The sequence below is a fragment of the Tripterygium wilfordii genome, chromosome 7 (genome assembly GCF_013401445.1).
Source record: "Tripterygium wilfordii isolate XIE 37 chromosome 7, ASM1340144v1, whole genome shotgun sequence".
Lineage (NCBI taxonomy): Eukaryota > Viridiplantae > Streptophyta > Magnoliopsida > Celastrales > Celastraceae > Tripterygium > Tripterygium wilfordii.
Window position 1 is genome coordinate 6,918,170 of NC_052238.1, and position 22,090 is coordinate 6,940,259.

Here is a 22,090-nt window from a genome sequence, read left to right on the forward strand (position 1 = left end):
GTTATCTTGAAACGTTTGTGGGTGTCGTTCTTGTAAGCCCTCAGGAGACAAAACTCCTCCACTAGGGACACCTAGGGGTTTAACGACTTGTTGCATATGCTAAATGCAATCGCGATTCCTGCGTTAGTGAGTTAGGATGTTAGTTGGTAGATGTACTTTGTTTAGTTTTACTTGAGTACAAGTAAGGTTTAAGTGTGGGGTGTTTGATAGGTATGATAATACCTATTGTTTTTGGTAGAAATATCCCCCTCTTAAGCTTTCTTTTGATAAATAATGAGTGTATTTATGTGTTGATTTGTATTTTGATAGGTTGATTGCGGTTTGGATGAAAAGCGACGGAAAAAGGGCTGAATTGAAGAAAATGTCCACGGACCTTCGTGTGTTCAAATAGTCATAACTTTCTGTTACATTATTGGAATTGAGCGCAACAAAAGGCATTGGAAACTAGACATCTCAAGCTTTCCGTAGAATCTAAAATCATGCAAATCGGAGGTCATATGGAGAAGTTATGGTCATTTGAATCATGTGCCTAGGGGTAACGCGCCTAGGCGCACAAATTGTGCACGCCCAGGATCACTCCTGCACGCCCAGTCCAGAGAGTTGGACTTGAATTTTAAGTTGTGCACGCCTAGGCGTGAAAACAACGCGCCTAGGCGTGAAAAGCAATTTTCTGGGGTGTTTTAAGTCGCGATTTGTCCGAGCTGCGGGCGACTGGAGACCTAGAACTGATTTTCTGGGGAGCGAAACCAGAGGGGGAAGGCGATTCTTGGAGCTAGGAGGAGAGATTCTTCAGCTCAACTTGGATCTACTCAACTAATTGGGTTTATTCATGATTTTCTCATCTCTCCTTTTGTGTTTTTCTCTCATTATGTGTAACTAAATCTCTTGTGCCAAGGCTAGGTTGAAGCCTTGGGTTTGATGACTTTGTTTATGACTTGATTTACATACATATGAGTTGATTTGGGTATAAATCTTGTGTTTCTATGTTTGATTGCAATTTATTCATGCTTGTGGTGTTTGGCCAACACTTTAGGTTTTTGGATGAAATTGTTTGGAGAATTTGCTTAGACAATAATATGTCAAGTAGATTATGCTTCTTGAAACACTTGATTATGAATGTGTCTCCCTTTAATTAGGTGACAATTTGTATGAATCCTAATCTCCATAGAACTCCATGAATTCCTATGCATGTTTAGACCAATAAGATGGCTAGAATGTATTTAGGAATATCCGACCTAGACCAATAAGATGGCTAGTAATCGATTTTAGGGAGATTTGGCTTAGGTGCGCTAAAACCGACTTAGGTACGGATTCGTTATGCCCGAATTAGCAAATATGTGTGTAAATTTATGTCATTCCAAGTCATTTCCCAAGGGGGATTCCGAAGCCTTGGTGTTCATCTCATATTTGTTAAATCATCTCATTTGCATTAGTTGCATCCTAATTCTAAGAAAATACCAAAAACACTTTGCTCTTTGCTTGTTTTAGTTGAATTACCAAACCAAACAATCTTGAGTTGAATTTTACTTTTGATTGCATTGTCCATATATACATGCAAATATACATTTGGATTAAACATAACACCATCCCTGTGGATTCGACCCTTGCTTATCATTGTGTTGTAGTCGCCGACTAGTACACTTGCTAGTAAGGTTAATTTAGACCCAACAGGGCTCTGCATCAAAAAATTGGCATTTGGGCGTGTGGTGTGTAGGCAAATCACCACAGCTCATTGAGTTTTTGGTTGAAGAGCCGTGGTGGTTAAAAAAGTGATTTAACCGACGCATGTGGAAAGCAAATAACATGGAGATTTTTGTCAAATACAAATAAAAGTGTAATTTTGTACTCTTAAACTTTTGCTTATTACAATTGTAGCCTCAACCCTAACAATTACCCTTATCGATTACAAAACAAGTTATGTCGCTTCTCCATTCCACTCTCTCTCAAGCAACTCGAACCACCGTCAATGGCATGATTTAGGTACCTATCCCTATCATTTTATGTTCTTTATTCGTTTTGTGGTTTATCGATTCTTCATATTTCATTATGTTAACATCTAAGTCATATTTTTCTCGACCATGACATAACTAAACTGTGTTGTAGCTTTGGATCGTCGGGTGTTTCAACAACCATTGAAGCTCTCTCTTTCGAAACTACAATGGAGAATTAGTTGGGTCAATATCTGATTTTTACTCCATTAGATAATAATTAATATAGGTTTTCAATGTTTTATGTGGATGTTTGTTTGATTTAGGTTCGTGGTTCTCTTTTTTACATAGGTAATGTTGTTGATGACGTGCTCATTCGTTGCTCAGGAGTGTTATTGAGCGGACTTTTGGTATTTTAAAAAAAGTGGTTGATCCTATCACTGATGCGCTCGTATTCTTTTCACACTCAAGTGAAGATTGTAGTGGCATGTATGGCGCTACACAATTTCATGCACTTGCACGTACTTGAGGATGAAGATTATAGGACGTACAATGACGAATCAATCAACAACAATGCTATAGAAGGCAATGCAAATGAGGTCGATATCGGGGTATTTGAAGGTATTGAAATGATGACTTTACGTGATATGATTGCAGCAGAATTATTTGGAATATAAGTTTAATGTAATTGAACCCACTATTATGTATTAATATTATATATATATATGCAATTAAAGACTATTTTTTCTTCTAATAACAATAGATAGAGATTATTAGACATATTAAAATAATATTTTGTTAAATTAAATGTACAAATTCATCCATTCCAATGTATAATTAAAAAAAAAACTCTCATCACACCTCAACGCAATATTGTAATTGCGAAACGCTAAACTGCATATCATCTCACATCATAAGAGTGTTTTTAGTGACGCGTCAAACACTTATTTTCAGTAGAACTCGCAACACCACAGTTTTATAACTCATAACCCAGCACCACAATAGCCGAAAACACAGAAGAAGTTCGTCCTGTTAATCACGTTTGAGGATAAAGGGTGAATGGGTATTTTCATTTTAAATAAATAGAGTCAATATTGTTATTATTGGTAAACAGATCTAAGGGTTAATAGAATACTTCAAGATCCAACGACTGTCAAAAGCGGTGGGATGGGGATGAGATTTGGATGCGACCTTTAAAACTTAAAAGGGTCACTTACATAGGATTGAAAGTGCGTCTCTATGGGGGGCTATGTGGTTGCCACTAACCATTTAAGAGGTTTTGTTTGTTTTCATTTTTAATTTACGAACTGTTTGGCCACAACCGGTCTTAATAATTGCATTTGCCAGATTGTCCTCACCAGCCCCCAATCACATGCTCCTGAACCAACCAAACAAGAGACCTTCACTTTTACCTTCCTTGCACCAGCTCCCACACAATATCACTGCCCCTTGAGATATTTTATTACTATTTTTTTTTTTTATTTCGAGGTTGGTGGCATTGCACTATTAGCCATTTATAAAGTAAAAAAACGAAGAAGAACGTTTTTGTTATCAAAGAGTCACATGTCCTAATTTACAATTATCTATTTGCTCCTCCGTTGCCTTTTCATTGCTTTTCCCAGCCAATAAAATAAAATAAAATAAAATAATAGGCCTAAAAGAGCATGAAAAATAGGGTTGGTCAAATTTTGTATGGTTTAGATGATCGAATTTTTTCGACCCATATTAAATAAAGTTTGGAAATAAATTATATGTTTGAAATCAGGTTAATATCGCTTTTACACATCGAAAAATAGTCAGTGTTTTAATTTGCACACCATTGTTTAAAATGTTTCAATTTGATCACCCAATGATAAAATTATTTCTCGGACAGATTTTTTCACTTCGGGGCAATCAAACTGCACATGTGGCAATCAACATTTGGACAATCAACGTGTCACGTGTGTAGTTTGACTGCTCCAAAGTGATTATCTTTTATCATTGGGTAACCAAATTGAAACATTGATTATCTTTGGGTGTGCAAAAATGGTATTAACCCGTCTGAAATCCAGCTCCAAACACAAAAAATTTATCCGTTTTAAAATCGAGTATGAGTCCAAACACAAAAATCTTATCTAATTTATTTGTCCAGATACTAATCTATATTAGTTTATTGTCCGGATTTAAACCAATCAGGGTTTGATTGGTTAAGTATGTCTGAAATCTAATCCGAATTAGGTTTTGAAAATGTAAATATTTTATAAAGACGTGATGGGATCGACTCAAAACAAATCAGAAATTAATTTTTTTTGCCACTCCTAATATTGAAAAACACCGTACGCAATGTCTACTCTCATCAAATCACAGGTGTACTGTGACGTGCTTCCTCCTCAGCTATACAATTAATTAAAACAGGAGTTGGCGTAAAGACTGGTGGCTCCCTGAACATTGTTTAAATTTCTACTAGAAGAAGCGAGTGAGAGTGCTGAGACGTATTATTTAATAAGAATCTGATCGGGGACAAGATAGTAAATTCGTCTATTAATTTGGCGTAGACTTTTTTTTGGCCAAAAATTCAGATCCGCAAGAAAACCAAAACGAACCTCCATTGACAAATTTTCAGTCAGAAAATGAAAGCAGCAGCAACAACAAAGTCTGTCTGAGGAGGACTTCTGTTCTGTGTACTCAGAATCAATCAATGGCTGCAAATGGAGAGCCACCTTCTTCATCATCATCGTCACCGTTCAAATCATCTTCTTCAACAGCTCCTCCACCTTCCCGGCCCACCATAACTCTCCCGCCACGCCCCTTTCCCGAAGCCTTCTTCAACGGCGGCCCGGGCTCGGGGGGCATGGGCGTGGGCTTCAGCCCTGGGCCCATGACCCTTGTCTCTAACTTCTTCTCGGACTCTGACGACTTCAAGTCCTTCTCTCAGCTCCTCGCCGGGGCCATGGCCTCCCCGGGGGCGATTCCTCCCCCGAGGCTCAACTTTCAGCCGTCGGAGATGACGAGTGCTGGAGATAGTAGTTCCGGAGATGGTGATTTTCAGTTCAAGCTGAGCAGGGGGCACGGGCTTACGATTGCGCCTCCACCTGCCATGTTTGCACTGCCGACAGGGTTGAGCCCGGCGACTCTCCTTGATTCTCCAGGATTCGGGCTCTTCTCGCCTTCTCAGGTATGAATGGGGTTTTAATTTATCAGATAAATTTCCAGTATTTTAGGAAGGTATTCATCTGAGTTACTTAAAGGAAAAGTCTCTCCCCATTTCCCCTGGAATCTCATCAGAATCTTGTTGACTAACTTCTCCTTCACTGTTCCTGCGCTAGAAATTGTTTGGCTAAATGCTTTGAATATGATTGACTTAAATTGGGTGTCTAGCTGTTCTGTGGATAAGGAGGTTCTTGCTTGGAGCTTCATCTGTAAAGATAAGTCGAGGAAGATTTTTCGACCAGTCATCCTTGTCTATCATGTGGTTGCTGTTGAATGAGAGAAACAATGGGATTTTCTAGCCAGCGAATGTTTTGTGTAGTTAGTATCCATCATGTGCAAGCTAGTTGATGTTGTTTTGTGTATATTATTAGTTTATTTGCAATGCCATACCCACCATGTGCAAGCCAGGTTAGCAAAACTGATTACACTGAACAACAATACAAATACAGAAGATCAAATGACAGCTTTTCTAGCCAGCAAAGTTAAGGTCTCCCATGAACTCTGCCAGGTCCTCTGAATACAGTGTGGCTATGAAAATTCCTTTGGTTAAGCTCAAGCTATGCTACCTGCCATTGAAGGAGCTTCTTATTTCTTTGCTTCTGGATATTTCAAAATGGACTAATTGCTTTCACCCAAATTTTCCTCTTTCCTTTCTTTGCCTTTTTTTTTAAAATTTTTATTTCCCCCCCTCAAGCAACAATGACTTCAAACTGGAAAGGCTTTTTACTGTTTCTGGTACTTCCGGATCAATGCCAACTAAACCAAATAGAGTATGCCATAACTCTTCTGCTACATCGAAGGAATCAGAAGATGGTTTACGCCTTCATTATTTCTTTTATACATGAAGTACCAATATGGCACATAGTTTCCTCCTTCCATGCACAGGGTTAAAGTTGCTTCTGAAACCACTGGCCATTTAAGAATGCCACTTTTACTTGGTCACATGTTTTCTAGACAATTTTTTTTTTCTTTGATTGCTCAAAAAAATTTCTTCGTTTTCAGGGATGGAGGATTCAGTTGATGGTATTGTAAATTTTTAATCACCTAGTTTAGAAGCATACCTATGTAATTTATTCAATGATGATAATAAGAGTCATGTATAGTTGAGTGAGCAATAGAATGGAAGGGCTTAATAATACTAGCACCTAATAGGCATTCTATTGAATAATAATTAACAGACTTTAGCACACTAGTGTAAGATGTTTGATTTTTTCGTGATCAAACTATGCAAACTATTTTCTAAGTAGAAAGGAAATTTAATGGCATTAACCACCAATGGCTTTATATGTATGGTGACTATGGTCTATCTTCAACAGTACTTGATAGCCTTACATTGTCTTGAACTTTATTTCTTTTCTAGTCTGGGATTTTTGCATGGTTGAATGGGTCTGACCCAAACTTCCAACACTGATGGCTAAAAAGGATTGAAGAGGAGTATAATTTAAATGACTTATATGCCGATAAATCCTTGTTACAAGTGATTCAGGATATATGGTTAAAACTAATTTATTTTCTGCCAAGCAGGTATGTGATGTCAAAGTTGCTGGCATGATGTTTTTGGTGCCATTTATCAATAAAACCTTTGTAGATAAAAAAATGAGGTACTTTGTAGGGTCGCACAATTGTTCTAAGTTCTTAGATTGCCTAGAAGAAGACATATTTAGGTTTTAGAATTACCATGTAAAAGGAAGTGGACTCCAGAGGACTGGTTGAAAGTGTGCTCTTGATCGGAATGAATTGTGAAAGATAATTCAAGTGATAGGTTTGTATTATTTTCTCACAGTGCTCATGTAGCACACCCCAACATAATAGTTTGGATTAAAGGGTTGATGATGATGTGAAATGATTGTCATTTTATACTTCATCGGGAAAGGAAATGTATAATATTCTGATGCATCTTAGAAGATCTTCACAGTATAGATGTGTATGTTGTTTCAAATTTTAGCAAAATACTTTTTTTCTTTCTCTGTAAGCATATGCTACCACTTATAGAATCCAAGGCCCATACTGGTTTCTCTATTCACTTAATGATTTGCAAAAATGCATGTAGGGACCCTTTGGTATGACACACCAGCAGGCCCTGGCACAAGTCACTGCCCAGGCTGCACAAGCTCAGTCCCATCTGCATGCTCAACCTGAAAACACGTCTTCTTTTTCAGCTGCAACATCTTTGACACAATTTTCTTCCTTCTGTGAAAATCCACCCAATCAGCAGCAGATTGCACCTATAGCGCCGGACTCTCGGGTCACAACGAAGGAGTCATCTGACTTATCTCAGTCTGATCAGAGATCCCAAACTTGTTCTGTTGCAGTTGATAAGCCTGCAGATGATGGCTACAATTGGCGTAAATATGGTCAGAAGCAGGTGAAAGGCAGCGAATTTCCACGAAGTTATTACAAATGCACGTATTCTAATTGTCCTGTCAAGAAAAAGGTTGAGCGGTCTCTTGATGGCCAAGTAACTGAAATTATCTACAAAGGGCAGCACAACCACGAACCTCCTCAACATAACAAGCGATCAAAGGATTCTGGAAGCTTCAATGGAAGTGCAAATAAGCAGGGGGATTCTGAATTACCTTCCAAGTTCCAAAGTGAAAATGTGAACAAAATGAATGATGGGGTACCCACTTATGTAATGTCTGGCAAGGATCAAGAATCTAGCCAAGCTACGCCTGGACATCAATCTGGGACAAGTGACAGTGAGGAAGTGGATGATACTGAAACTGGTGCAAATGAGAATGATAAAGATGAGCCTGACCCGAAGAGACGGTAAATTCCTCTGAACATTAATCTTGAATATTCCTTTGTTTTTGTTTAAAAAAAAATTCTAATGACTACATTTTCCTCTTTTGCAGAAACACAGAGGTCAGGATTTCTTCTTCACATAGAACTGTCACAGAACCTAGAATCATTGTTCAGACAACTAGTGAAGTAGATCTGTTGGATGATGGCTACAGATGGCGCAAGTATGGGCAGAAAGTCGTCAAAGGCAATCCTTATCCAAGGTGGTATTACGTTCCTCCTTATGTGATTGTTTCTAGTTCAACATGGTATTGCAAATATAAAATCTGTTTGCTTGGAATGGTATCGTCAAAGTGATCAGTTGTGCTTTGAACTCCCTTTTTTTTCTACATGAATTTGTATCCATTGGTGGAACTTGAATTTGTTGTTATAAATATTGATATAAACTTTAATTGATAAGAGTCGTCGCAGCCTATTCGGTTATTTATGACAAAAGTGAGGGGAAAGAGGATGATATTTTTCATTTTTTGATATGTATTATTTTCTTCCTCTTTTTGTGGATAGCTCATATAGTTACTGCTACAGATGGAAAAGAGCTACTCCAAACCTGATATATTGTTCAATTGTTTGAATTGTTTGTGCAAATGGTTCATATGTATTTTTTTGGCACTTCCTAAAGTTTTCTGCTTTAATTAGTCTTGGTTGCATTGCATTACATTGAGAACAGGAAACATTTGCAAGAGTTGCTGATCTCTGGTAAAAATTTGTCTTAACATTGGTTAATTGGTATGCCAAAATAGCGATTATTATTGGAGATCATTAATGTGTATTTTGTGTTTGAAATTTGGGATGAGGACATGAATACTGGGGTTAGGTAGCTGCGTGGATGATAATCAAAAGCTATATCTGTTCCTTCTTACAATTTTCCATATCGTTGTATCAGGCACCGTTCTGGTCTACGGGTAAAGACGTAAATGTTCAATTAATGTCATTTTTGGAACTTCTATAGTTTGTTTTGTGGTTCTGACAGAACTTTAATGGTTGTGTTATTGTTCTATACTCCTTATGGATCATGATTTTCTTTTTCTTTTCATTTGACATAGAATGTTAGAATACTTAATGTTCTTCATCAGATAACTTAAAGTTGCATAACATAACTTAAAGTATGTTGTTATTTTCGTCGGTGATAAGTTACTGTCTGAACCCGCCCCTACCTCTTTCCCGCATATTAAAAATGAATGAGGTAATAGAGTGGTTGAAAATGTATGGTAAACATTGACTTTAAAAATCCTTGTCACAACTCGTCTTTCTTGACAATGCTTGCACCATGATAATTTTTTTTAGGTGAGAGCTATATATACCTCAGGCATTGTCATTACTTTCTGTGTTTATATTTAATGTACTGAAATGATTTTCTGATGCATGATTTAGTCTCTTGAAGCAGATGTAAGTGACTATATAGAATTATGTGGAACATTTCTCATGCACCGTGTGTGATCTGCAGGAGCTATTATAAATGCACAACACAAGGATGCAATGTCCGTAAGCACGTTGAGAGGGCTGCTTCGGACCCTAAAGCCGTCGTAACTACATATGAAGGCAAGCATATTCATGATGTACCTGCTGCAAAATCTAGTAGCCACAACACGGCCAACAGTAATGCATATCAGTTAAAACCACAAGACCAGGTACAAGAAAGGCGTGCCTTGTTTAAAAAAGCAGGTTCCACAAACGGTAACAAGCAACCTATAGCACGTTTACGGTTAAAAGAAGAGCAAATAACATAGTGCCTTTTGAATCTTGAACGTGAAGGCCAGAAAATGAGCAGGACATGAAAAGTCTGTAACAAACATGCAGAAGCTCTTTTGAGAGGAAGTGTTGACCGACTCTTGGTTAAGTCTTATCATTTACAGTAGAGGGAATTGTTTTGGTCAGGCCCTCTATTGAAATGCCACAATATGAAAGAAAGAAAGAAAGAAGACAAGGTGAGGAAATGCTGTTTGGATTAAATAGAAAGCAATACTGTATTGTAATCGCCAGAGTGTATTGAATTACGTTCCTTTTTGCATTATTCTTTTGTACATGGAATAATTGAGCAATGTTTGTTAAATTGCTTTTATAGTAAACTGGATCTAATTCCAGGCGCCTATCCTCTCTTTTTCGGTTCCAGCTCCCCTCTGAATTTCTTTCTTTTGCTTGTACTTTCGCTTTTTGTAGATGGGATCGCCTCAAAAAGTTTGCTTCATATTGGAGAAGACGAAGTCTTGCCATTTACAGTCTTTGCTTTGCTGGAAATAAGGAGGAGATGTATTGTTAATTTCAAGCTTTTGCAACGCAAACAATTAATTTTTTTTATACATTGCTTATTTAATGTTTTCAACCAATTACATATTAAATTCATTAATCACTATTAAATATTGATGAAGTGGTATATCATAAATAAAATAATTTGAGAAATAAAAGTATAATATATAAAATTAAAATATCAATGTTAATTGATTTATTATCAAAATGTGGTAGATTTTTTGTTATGATAGTTAAAACAAGAATTAATTTTAAATAATAAAATTGATTGTATAAAAGAATATTTAAATGATTTAGAATATGATTTAGAGTGTCTATTGCGTGGTGGTACTGTTCAAAAAACTGTAAATATGTGAAAAATATATTTTTACTGTAAATTTAGAGTTTTTGTTAAGAGTTTCTGCTGTGGATAATCTAAACACACAATTGTGTCATAATTAGATAATTACATTGCATTGAAATGGGCATGATGAATGAAGAGTAGTCTGTGTCCTAATGTTTACATTCAATAAATAAAGTGACTTGTGATTCAGAAGAACAGACCAAATGAAGAATGTGGAGCCTGTGAAGACCATTTGCACGAAGAATGGTGGTAGTGACTAGTGACAATTGAAGATGTAGGGTGTGTTTGGCAAGCATTTTTTGGTAGCATTTAGGCTCTATCTGGTAGTATAAATTCTATCTGCTTGTCAAATAACCATTTAGGTGGTAGCATTTCAGAGACAATTTTATAACCATTTTAGCATAATTTAACTCTTCTTTTCCATAATATCCTTACCTTTTTGTTGCCATGATCATATTACCCTCTCAAATTTAGGGCTCCACTATTTAATATATGTAAACAAATATGCATGTATTTAATTGTATATAAATATAAATACTTATATTTATATGTACAAAATATATGAAACTGTTAATTATTTATATTAGTTTAAATTATTTATTAATTTAGTAAATTATTAATTATTTATTTCAATATTTATTTACATATTTTACAACTTAAATACATAATTCCCCTGTAAGTAATTTGTCATTACAATTTGAACAGCTTTATGCTATCACTATAATTGCAACCAAACACTATCAACTTTTCGGAAACCATATAATCTACCACCATATATACTACCATAATATATGTTACTCCCAAAATCATTTTACCAAACGAACCCAAAGACTTCAATAAGTTGAACTTGAGCTAAACTAGCAGAAAAGCATAAAGGATGTTATTAGAGTTTCACATCGTTAGAGTGCGTTTGGATTGAAGAATTTGGGAAAAGAAATGGAAGAGAAAGGAAATAGAGTTTCTTTCCAATTTCCTTACTTGGATAATTTAGAAAAAATTAATGGAAAGAATTTGAAGAGAATTGGGAGAAGATTTCACTTTCCTCTCATTCCCTTCAAATTCCTCGATTCAAACACGCTATTAGAGTTTCAGGCTACTCATGTACAGAAATGCCCGTTGACTTCGCCTTGCACGGTCACCCAACAGGTGGGATAAGACATGAAACATCCTGTCGGTAAGGATGCTGGGAACAGCAACAGTTTCTTAAGTCCCAACACAGCTACAAACAATTGACTCACTCCATATGCATGAATCTTTGAGTTTCAGACAAGAATTGATCAGCAACCACCAATTATTAATTTACTTATTTCAACCCCACAAGATAAAACTGCATTTCTTTCTTCTCGTGGCAGATAAAGGAAACGCACTGGTCGAAATAAATAGTTGCTGCCTTTTGAATTCTGTACACCCAAAAGCTGGACACCCCACTATTCAATTAATTCCCTCTCTACACGACTCCACTAGTAATACGCAAATCAAGTCATATATAATTGGTTGGGTTGGGAGTTGGGACCATGTTCATAAATAAAGGTTGTTTACTCATTAGTAGATCGATGCTATATATATATATATATATATATATATATATATATATATATATATATATATCAGTGGACCAAAAGTGTGGATTAAATTTGTGGACTTGTTTTTCAACCATAGATGTGGTGGGTCCCATAATAAATGTGTGGCCCCCCACTTATGTTGTGATTGATTACAACCATTGTATTTTGGTCCACAAACTTGATCCACACTTTTTGATCCACATAGGAGAATTCCTATATATATATATATATATATATGTGGTTATAAACACATTTATTATGCAGTGTGTTGACTACTAGCTAGCTAGTGCCAGAAATGCTCGCCATGTAAGCCACCTCTGTACGTGGAAGACATGGACAGTGCTTCCACGATTTGACGTGAGCATTTACGTATTGACGAGGGTGGATACTCACAGTCACACACACTACTAATTAGTGCATGGTAGGTATGCATGCAACACAAGGTCAGGTGGGGGCGTACAGAACATATATGGAATATGGTTCATTTACGGATGCAAGACAATGCTAAGTAACATATTTTCCACCAAAAATCAGCACTTTTAATCTTGGGAATGGTCCCTTTAACGTATGTGTTCATTGAGGGGGGTTTAATTTGCTTTGTTTGCCGGTGCAAGTAGATTTATATTTTTAGCGAGTCATAAATCCTATATTAACAATGTTTTAAATATCGGTTGGTTCGTACAGTGTAAATTAGATACCGTACTCTTTATCGATACGATTCAACTTAAGATATTAAGTTGAATAGTACGGGTCAAAGCGGTTGAATTGGCCGGTTTTATTAGGATTATTAATTGAACTAATGTTAAACTGGTTTTACACATAATTATGAGCATTTAGGTAAGGGTGGGGGTATACATACACAACACACACAAAATACTATAGAATTAGTCGGTAATGAGGCGGTGAAGTGACTTGAGTACAAACATAAAATGAAGATAACAAATGTAGAGAACTAATCTAAAACATATCTTTGTCATATTACTTATGTTACTTTTTTTTTTTTTGAAATACCACTGAGAAATATGTCTCTTATTGGGATTGAACCTTGGACACACATACATCTAACACAATCGATTCTCAAGTGTTAACCGAGCCACTTCTCGTTGTTTTATGTTACCTATATATATTTTTTTTATTTTGTAATCAATATGCACTCAATTATTGATAATTAAGACAATCATTTGATTTCTCATCGTTAGAGTTAATAAAATAATAAAAGAAATAGAAGAAATTATTATTTTAACGAAGCAAATAATATAATAGATAATATAATGCAATATTTGTCGTATAAATAATCCGTAAACTAGAAAGGAAAACTCTTTGTATTTCCTAACAATTTCTTCCATAACCAACCATAACAATATTACGTTATCTAATTACATTAAATTGTATTATTACGTTGTCTAATTACATTGACTTTCGTTATTACGTTATCTAATTACATGTTATGACTGAATTTGTTAGGGATACGTAGTAGCGCTGCCGAACTAGAAAATAACGGTATTTTACCTGTTAAGGAATATGAAAAATGCTCACTCTGACACTCCATCTCTTGATGTAGAAATTGCGTGGTGTAACTGGATTTCTCATTTCCTTTGACAACATCACGAGATTCATAGCCTCCTAATGATCTTAAACCATTGCTTTTTTTCTTCTTTTCCTGGAATGCGAGATACTTGAAGATTCTCAAGGATAATGAATTTAGCTTTTGAAAGAGTAAAGCAGTCTCAAAAAAAAAAAAAAAAAGATACTTTAGTTAGTGAGGAAATATTGAATAATTGAAGTGGACTTCAAAGAGAGTAAAAGAGACTCACAAAATACATTGTATTGATCGGAAACACTACATGTCCATAATTTTGACGCCAATAATCTAGGTAGCATGAGGATAAGTGTGAGGACCATTTAATACAAAATGGTCCCCCACACTTCTCTTCATGCCACCTACATTGTATGGACATCAAAATTATGGACATATATCATTTTGGTTGATTACATACATTTCCTCCTAAAAAATGGATAAAATAAATAAATTAAGTAAATCATCCAAAAATGGCATCAACTCTAATTGCAGAAATCTCAATTCTTGGATAAAAATAAAATTTGTAGGGCATGTGAAGTCAAATGTTATGCAGGAAAAGATTAAGAGGAAGCCCTGAAAAGAGAAGCAACTGCCTAACAAAAAAAAAAGAGAGAGAAGAAAGATGTGGTGGATGTGTCATGTGAATGGATTTCCTTTTTGATGGAGTAGAGTTATTGTCCAAAAATGTCCACTAACTGCCTTTGTATGGGTTGCCATTGAATGACAATCTACTCATCCTCACTTTTATATATCACTCTCCTAAACATAGTACTTCAAACTTTAATATATGATTGGACATTGAGGAGTACTTGGTCACTCCATTCCCTTAAATGCATTAACATTTTCTGATTCTGAGCAGATCAAAAGAAGAGACTAGAGAAGCAATGGAGAGCCAAAACCATCCCTCACAAACATCACAGCAACCAGCTGCGGCCAACGGAACCACCTTCCTTAGAACCTGTTTCAATGGAATCAATGCATTATCAGGTCACTCCTCTCACCTCCTCAGTTACAATCTTTAGCAGCAGTATTTGAAAGTTCCTACAATAACAAAATTTCCTTCCCAGTCATGGAGAATACATTAGAATTGTCTCTCTTCCTCCTGTTTTTGTTTTTGACCTCTCAAAACAAAAGTACGTACTCATGATCAAAGTGATAATCATTTTCCTAAGAAGACAATATAAAACAATGTCACTGTAATTATTACCTAAACATACACTACATAGTACACATACAAATAAGGTCAACAGTAACATAGTAGCAACCACCACATATCTGCTACAATCAATTCTAGCATAATATTCCTAAAAAAAGTAGATATACTACAATATATGCCTGAACTTCCATTCTAGTTTGCCTGATATCCTTCATGACAAGAGTTTTGACTTTCTTGTTGATTACACTTTTGTTGGTATATGACTAAGACTCTGTCCTGTTCTGCAGGTGTGGGGATACTGTCAATTCCATTTGCACTTAGTCAAGGAGGGTGGCTGAGCTTGGTGCTTCTCTTTTTGGTGGCAATTCTCTGTTGTTACACAGGAGTACTTCTTCGACGTTGTATGGATAAGGATCCCCTCATCAAAACATATCCCGACATAGGCGAGCAAGCCTTTGGACACAAAGGAAGGGCTCTAGTATCCGTCTTCATGTATCTTGAGCTATATTTAGTAGCTGTGGAGTTCTTGATACTAGAAGGTGACAATCTATCTAAGTTGTTTCCAAACAAGGATTTCAGAATTTCCGGCGTGAAAATTGGAGGAAAGCAAGGGTTTGTTATGCTTACTTCTCTTATAATCTTGCCTACAACGTGGCTAAAAAGTTTGGGTGTGCTGGCCTATGTTTCTGTTGGTGGAGTTTTGGCTTCCATCATCGTTGTTGCTTGTGTTTTCTGGGCTGGGGCAGTTGATGGTGTGGGGTTTCACGAAGGAGATACGCTTTTCAATTTAGGAGGAATACCTACGGCCATTAGCTTATTCACCTTCTGCTATTGTGGTCATGCAGTGTTTCCCACACTCTGCAATTCCATGAAAGATAGAAGCCAATTCTCTAAAGTAAGTGATAATATGCAGATCTTTCTTCATTCCTAATTGTTGACCTTATTTGTCTAGTAAAAAATTTCACATCCCTTTCTTAACGACAAATGTATTTTGCCTCTTATTGCAGGTTTTACTTGTCTGCTTTATCACTAGCACCATCACTTACGGATCAATGGCCATTCTAGGATATCTTATGTATGGAGAGTTTCTTAAGTCTCAAGTGACCTTAAACCTACCCATCAGAAGAATTAGCACAAAAATAGCAATATATACGACACTAATCAATCCCCTAACAAAGTATGCAATCATAATCACTCCAATTGCTACCGCTATTGAGGATACATTTCCTTTCCATAATAGCAGATATCTCAGTATCCTAATCAGAACAATCCTTGTGATCAGCACTGTGATTGTAGCGTTAGTCATTCCTTTTTTCGGCTATGTAATGGCCTTTACCGGTGCTTTTTTGGGTGTCACGGTCTCAATGTTGTTACCCTGCCTATGCTATCTTCGGTTAAACAAGGCCGCTCGACGTCCTGGGTTTGAGTTAGTAGTTATTTTGGGGATAATCATTGTTGGGTGTTTTGTAGGTGTGGTGGGAACTTACGATTCTGTAAAGCACATAGTGAACCATCTCTCCAAGTAAAATGGCTGCTAATTGTGCTTATTGAACAATAAGATCAGTACATAAGCTAGTGAAAATCTCATGTTGGATGTTTACGAAAAATATCGTTCAGTAAAATATAAATACAGTACCACAAGAAGTTATGAACTAAATTAAACATCATCTTTCTAGTCTAAGGATTAACATCACAATAGGTTGCATTCATGAAGTGCAAACAAATGCCTAATGTCCTTCAATTTCTCCTTCTAATGTTCTATCAGATGAATTGGTGTTAGCTTAAAGGCAAGAGCAAATGGATTCTGGTTTAAACCATAATCTTTCCTGCTTCTATGGCCCACGACTAAATCAGATTAACTTATTGAAGTCAAATCTGACACAATTCTAAACATATATTGCCCTTAACGATATTCATATAAGGGTAATCTCTTAAAATTTTAATCTCATTTACAGTCGGGAGTTCTCATTACAGTACCCAGACGAGATTATCCAAGAGGCACTACGATCAGACAAGACTAGTCAAAAGCAACCACTTACAAGAAAGAGCCACTCTGACAGGTGTACCTAAGTTATATCAACTAATAACATATAACCATATAAGCAACATGAAACAGAAGAAAATTTAAACACAGGAAATTTTACAAGATTACCTTGGAATCTTGCTTTCTCATCTGTTTCAGGGAGTACTTCCATTCCATTTCCAGTCAATTAAACAAGCAAAATTTTCAAATAGTTGGAAAGCCTGCAATGCAATTGCATGAATCTTCATGGATATGAATGTCGACGCACCCACACACACATGGCAATCAATGCCTGCGTTAGCATATTTCTAAAATGAAAGATGCATACATTTGTCACAAGCAAGCACCTGCATTAAGCAGATCACATTCCCATTGGCTTTGAGACTTATGAGTTATGACCTACAATGGGGAAACTGTGTATCCAAAATGGGGTACACGGTTGGACATGCTCTTATAATGTCTAAGTTTGTGAATCTGTAGAGAACTCACTCCATTCTCTTGATGTCAAAATTGTGTGTGTTACTGGATTTCTCATTTCTTTGTGTAACATCACGAGATTCAAATCAACCTAATGATAATGAATTATTGTTTCTTCTTTTTTTTCTCTCTTGGAATGCGAAATAATTAAGATTCTTAAGGATAATGAATTTAGCTTTTAAAAGAGTGAAGCAGTCTCAAAAAAAGGATACTGTAGTTAGTGAGGGTATGTTGAATAATTGAAAAGTGGAATTCAAAGAGCTTAAAAAGACACGCAAAGTGCATGATATTGATACATACATTTCCTCCTCAAAAATAGATTAAACTAGGTGCATACCCGCGCTACGCGAGTCGTGTATAATTACTAAATAATAAGGTTTGGGGTGACAATTCTCACAACAATTAAGGAGAATTAGATCATTGAATGAAAGCAAAAATAGCTATGCATAATTGATATAAAACCTAATTAGAGAGGGCCTTAACTTAATGTGTAGGAAGCTTCATGACATCAGCATAAGCAGTTCTAACCCTTGAATCACAGTGAAGATATGGAAACTTCACATTCCGTTCTGCATATGTCAGGTCAAAAATACTCATAATACATACTTAAGAATTCTAAAAAACCTAGAAGCTCTATATAAGATGGTTGAAGTAGTGAAGAATGAAGCACATATAATAATTACACATTGAGATAAATACTCAAAACAGCCCCACCATTTTTTAACCCATATAAGTAAGCTTCCCTTTTCTTCTAAATAAACAAGGAAGTCACGTTTTGGGTTTAGTAGTTACCCACAGTAATGTTGCCATAGAATCACTAAACCAAGAAATATGTATTTTCAATATGGAGTCAGAGGTCCAAAGAAGCAGAGAATAATTGTTAAGAAGCAGAGAAATGAATTGGGATGCCAGATGAATATAAGACTACTTTTTCGGTAAAAATATAGGACTACATTACCCATTGTCGCATCAAGTGTAATGAAGATCCCTTCCTCTCATCCTTTTTCGAGTTAACAATCATGTAAACAAACAGGAAACATACAGTGAATGTGAAATGGGAAAGACAACGGAAGATTTGAAATGCATACCACAAATGTATTAGCTCTGACAACATCAAGCATTGTAACACGCATAAGTTTCATAGGATCATAAGTACCAGCTTTCTTGAAGACCTCAGCTGCAATAGGAACCGTGGAGTTGAGGATTGATGATGGCAACATTTTGCAATTGCTTCACAAAGGTTCTTGACGAGTCCTGCATTGATGTTGAACAAATCATCCTTGGGCCTTGTCATTCCTGGTTTTCTAGGAACACCAGCAGACTGATCAGAAGGTCCATTCCGTTGAGAGCATTCTCCAATTCGTTTTGTTTCAGAAACCCACAAACCTAGATATCAAAGACCATTAATTCAGTTCCAAAGCTCACTTGTCTATTTTTTAACTACATTAAATGAATATCCAGGTACAACTTAAGGTCATGAGAATATGACAGGCAACAGAAGCCAGTGAATTCCATGGCAGATGGCCTGCCAACATCCAATAAGATACATTAATTTGGAGTATTATTAATGAACATATGAAATTAAATTATTATTTTACGCTATTTGATGTAAACTATTGATTTTCAAGACAACAATAAATACTATGTATAGAACTACCAAGGAAAAAAATTCAGTCTAGAAATGAATCACCTGAAAACAAAGTGGATAGAGCAATACAATTTAGTAATTTTCTTTTGTGGGTTTGCAAGAACTCACAGATAGATGGCCATTGGGTTCGAATTAGAAGTGGCATGAGACAGAAGCGAAGTCCTAGATCCAGGACACTTGCAACACAAATGTCCATCAAAATTGACATTTGTGTTGCTCAAGGACAATTGAAAAGGACAATCAAAAAAGTCATTTAATCGGGCAAGATCACCCCTCCAACTCCACTATGGCAATTAATTGGATCAGACAAATAAAATACTTAACATCTGAATCACTTTTATGGGAAGTTATTAGTCCTTAAACAACCCAATTTAATGACAGAACGATAAGGAAAAAGAAAGAAGCAGCAATAATACCTCGAAATGGAACACAATGTGACCAAGTGCAAAGAAAAAGAATGAAATAAACTCACCATTGTCATGACAATGGAACTGAGTTTCGTTTCCATCACATGACTCAAGTTGACCAAAAACACCATACCACCATCTTGCAATACAAATTACAATACATGGTATTTACATTATAAATGAATTTTACTTAAATTGACATAAAATACATATCCAACAGCCACATGTTTGAGTACTGATACTGATAAAACTTTGTGCTTATTAAGGAATGTTTTCACCAGCCATTCGTGAAATAATCTCAGACACAGAATCAATAACAATATAAATAAAGTATGTGGAAAATTGAACAAAATAGAACACATTTCAGTTTTATAGCATGATAAGGGTGTTGAAGAACAAACCATATGGGAATTCGTTGTTCCTTCTCCACTGAATCTCAAATGTGAAACAATCAGATACGTGAACATCATGAGGGGATGTGCCAACACGGGGTGCTCTTAACCTCTCCCAAGTCCCCAAGGCACATTAGTCTCAATAGCAATTCCTCTCCTACAGTGGGGTGGATACCTGAGACACACCAAAACAATTTGATATTCATTTCCAATCAACACCTTACAGTATAAGCGAAAGCAAATATAGTTTTCTCCAAATAGAAATCATGAGGAGTGGTGCTAAACATGAACAAATGGTAGCAGGAGGACCGATTAATTTCACTAAGGACGGGAGCACAAACACTAAGTAATTACTTTGATCGGCATCAGAAATTACCGAAGATGCAGCGGACCGACCACATATCAATGGCGCTGGAATAATGAGACGAACCATGGAGGACCTCAGGCGCCCTGTATCAGAGAGCAACAATCTCATTCGTATACTGTTAAAACTACACATGGTTTGTGTAATAGTGATCCAGGGTCACACACTTCACACACAACAACAGATTTTCTAAGTAAACTTTGGAGGTGGGTTGGATCGGGTCTCCCTAACCTAACTCAAGGTAACTCAAGGAAAGACAAATCCGTGAAGTCTTTTCCTATGCTTAAGTGAGTTCCACTTACTTAGGCTTAAGGGGAAATGAAATCGTGCGGATATAATGTATTCACGTGATACAACAATTAAATCACACGATTCATTGATCCTGAGGCTTGAGGTCACGATGAAGGACACCCAAATCGGACACTATTATTGATATGAGTAGGATGAGATTTACAACATATAGTGGTTAAAACTGAGATCAACGATCTTGAAGACATCCTTCTTATCAATGAGAAGATCCTGATATCGGAGCAATTTCAACATATGAGGTTGAAGTTATTGATAAAATTCTTGAAAATCATATTCATGCGAATGAAAATTTTGACAGCTTCCTTGGAGATCATGGATGTCGCAATTGAAATCGCGACGCGAATAGATTTATAAAAAACAATGAAGCTGCCACCAATTGTTTTGGAGGTGCAATTGGTCACCTATTAAAATACTGAACTGCCATTTTGAAAATTGGATCCGAGGGTCGATTGAGTGTAGGGAAGGTGTTAACACCTTACGACACTCGCTTGTGCGGTTACCAACACTTGAACGAATGCTCATGAAAATATTTTTGAGAATTTTAGAAAAAGAAATTTTTTTTTAAAGAACTTTGTCTACATGGGAACAGCTTGCGACAAGATATTTTTGATTTTTTGAAAATGAGTAATTTTTTAAGAAACAACTCGTACACAGGGACAAAATCCCTCGAAAAAGGAGTACATAAGCTTGCGTAATTTTATTCAAAAAGAATCATCATTTTTTTTAGAAGAGAGTCAAAAATAATATTTACAAATGAATTAATGAAGGGTTAATTATACATTACATCACCGAAAAAATAAGGGTTGTTACAATTTGGTCATCGAATTTGCATTTGTTACAAAGTCATCATTCAAAGTGAAACAATGAGACAAAATTGTCACCCGGACAATTTTCACTCAAATTTGGTTAGATGGACTGCTGATGTGGCATTAAATTACAAATATTGCTAAAAAAATGCTTATGTGGAAAATTTTTAAAAAATAACATTAGCCGCGCAATTGAATTTAACAGTAAGAATACCCCTGATTTGGCAGCCATTCCACAATCCATATTAAAGTTGTTACAAAGTAGTCACTCAAAGTTAAAAAAAACATACAAATTTGTTATTTTTTTTTTCAAATACCACATAGAATTGCGTTTGTAGTTGAATGAAAAATTTACATTTTTTTTTTAACTTTGAGTGACCACTTCATAACAACTTTAATATGAATTGTGGAATGACTTCCAAACCAGGGGTATTCATGGTGTTAAATTCAATTGCAAGGCAAACAAGTTTTTTACTGCCTTTTTTTTCATTGGTATTTTAGGGATGGATGAAATCTTGTATGCTAATGATTTCTCCTCTCTCTTTTTTCTTGTATTGGTTTTATCAATATCAATAAGTTCTTATTTGTGCTCTGCTTGCAAGCTTTTGGACAAGGGTTTATCAAATTTTAACTTAGCATTGAACTTGGGGTTCCTCACAAAGGACTAAGAAATAGATATTCTATAAGCTCAAGTTCATTTTATATGCTACATATTTATCCGAATATACTGTGTATGACAAAGCAAGAACTTGGTGTGTTTATTGAATTAGGTTCATGTGTTTTATCCCTCAAAAAAGTGCTAATTATGTGATATCTTGCATGAAACAAACTATGAGTAACTATATGGAGTACCCTGCTAAT

General features: G+C 35.9%; 2 protein-coding genes and 1 long non-coding RNA gene across 11 annotated transcripts; 2 read left to right on the forward strand and 1 right to left on the reverse strand.

Moving 5' to 3' along the window:
• The first annotated feature begins 4,483 nt into the window (after positions 1-4,483).
• LOC120002946 (probable WRKY transcription factor 3) lies at positions 4,484-10,218 on the forward strand. Of its 2 annotated transcripts, XR_005469212.1 has the most exons (5): positions 4,484-5,082; positions 7,168-7,886; positions 7,973-8,122; positions 9,364-9,844; positions 10,077-10,218. XR_005469212.1 is itself a non-coding variant. In XM_038851815.1 (4 exons), exons 1-4 carry the CDS (start codon positions 4,606-4,608, stop codon positions 9,644-9,646), a joined length of 1,629 nt encoding a protein of 542 aa, XP_038707743.1. In that variant the 5' UTR covers positions 4,484-4,605; the 3' UTR covers positions 9,647-10,028. The 2 variants fall into 2 exon arrangements, 1 of the variants encoding a protein (XP_038707743.1); XM_038851815.1 differs by lacking the exon at positions 10,077-10,218 and having other exon boundaries at positions 9,364-10,028.
• A 3,759-nt stretch (positions 10,219-13,977) lies between these two features.
• On the reverse strand, positions 13,978-20,349 carry LOC120001592. Of its 8 annotated transcripts, none has more exons than XR_005468954.1 (6): positions 20,127-20,349; positions 19,760-19,925; positions 18,460-18,689; positions 17,787-17,872; positions 16,956-17,047; positions 14,469-14,605 (listed from the first exon to the last, which is right to left on the reverse strand). It is a non-coding gene; the product is annotated as an uncharacterized LOC120001592 (long non-coding RNA). The 8 variants fall into 8 exon arrangements; XR_005468953.1 differs by having other exon boundaries at positions 14,552-14,688; XR_005468955.1 differs by having other exon boundaries at positions 14,552-14,688; positions 18,392-18,689.
• LOC120001591 (amino acid transporter AVT1I-like) lies at positions 14,513-16,390 on the forward strand. The gene is made up of 3 exons (XM_038849978.1): positions 14,513-14,634; positions 15,091-15,698; positions 15,811-16,390. Exons 1-3 carry the CDS (start codon positions 14,532-14,534, stop codon positions 16,327-16,329), a joined length of 1,230 nt encoding a protein of 409 aa, XP_038705906.1. The 5' UTR covers positions 14,513-14,531; the 3' UTR covers positions 16,330-16,390.
• Positions 20,350-22,090: the final 1,741 nt, after the last annotated feature.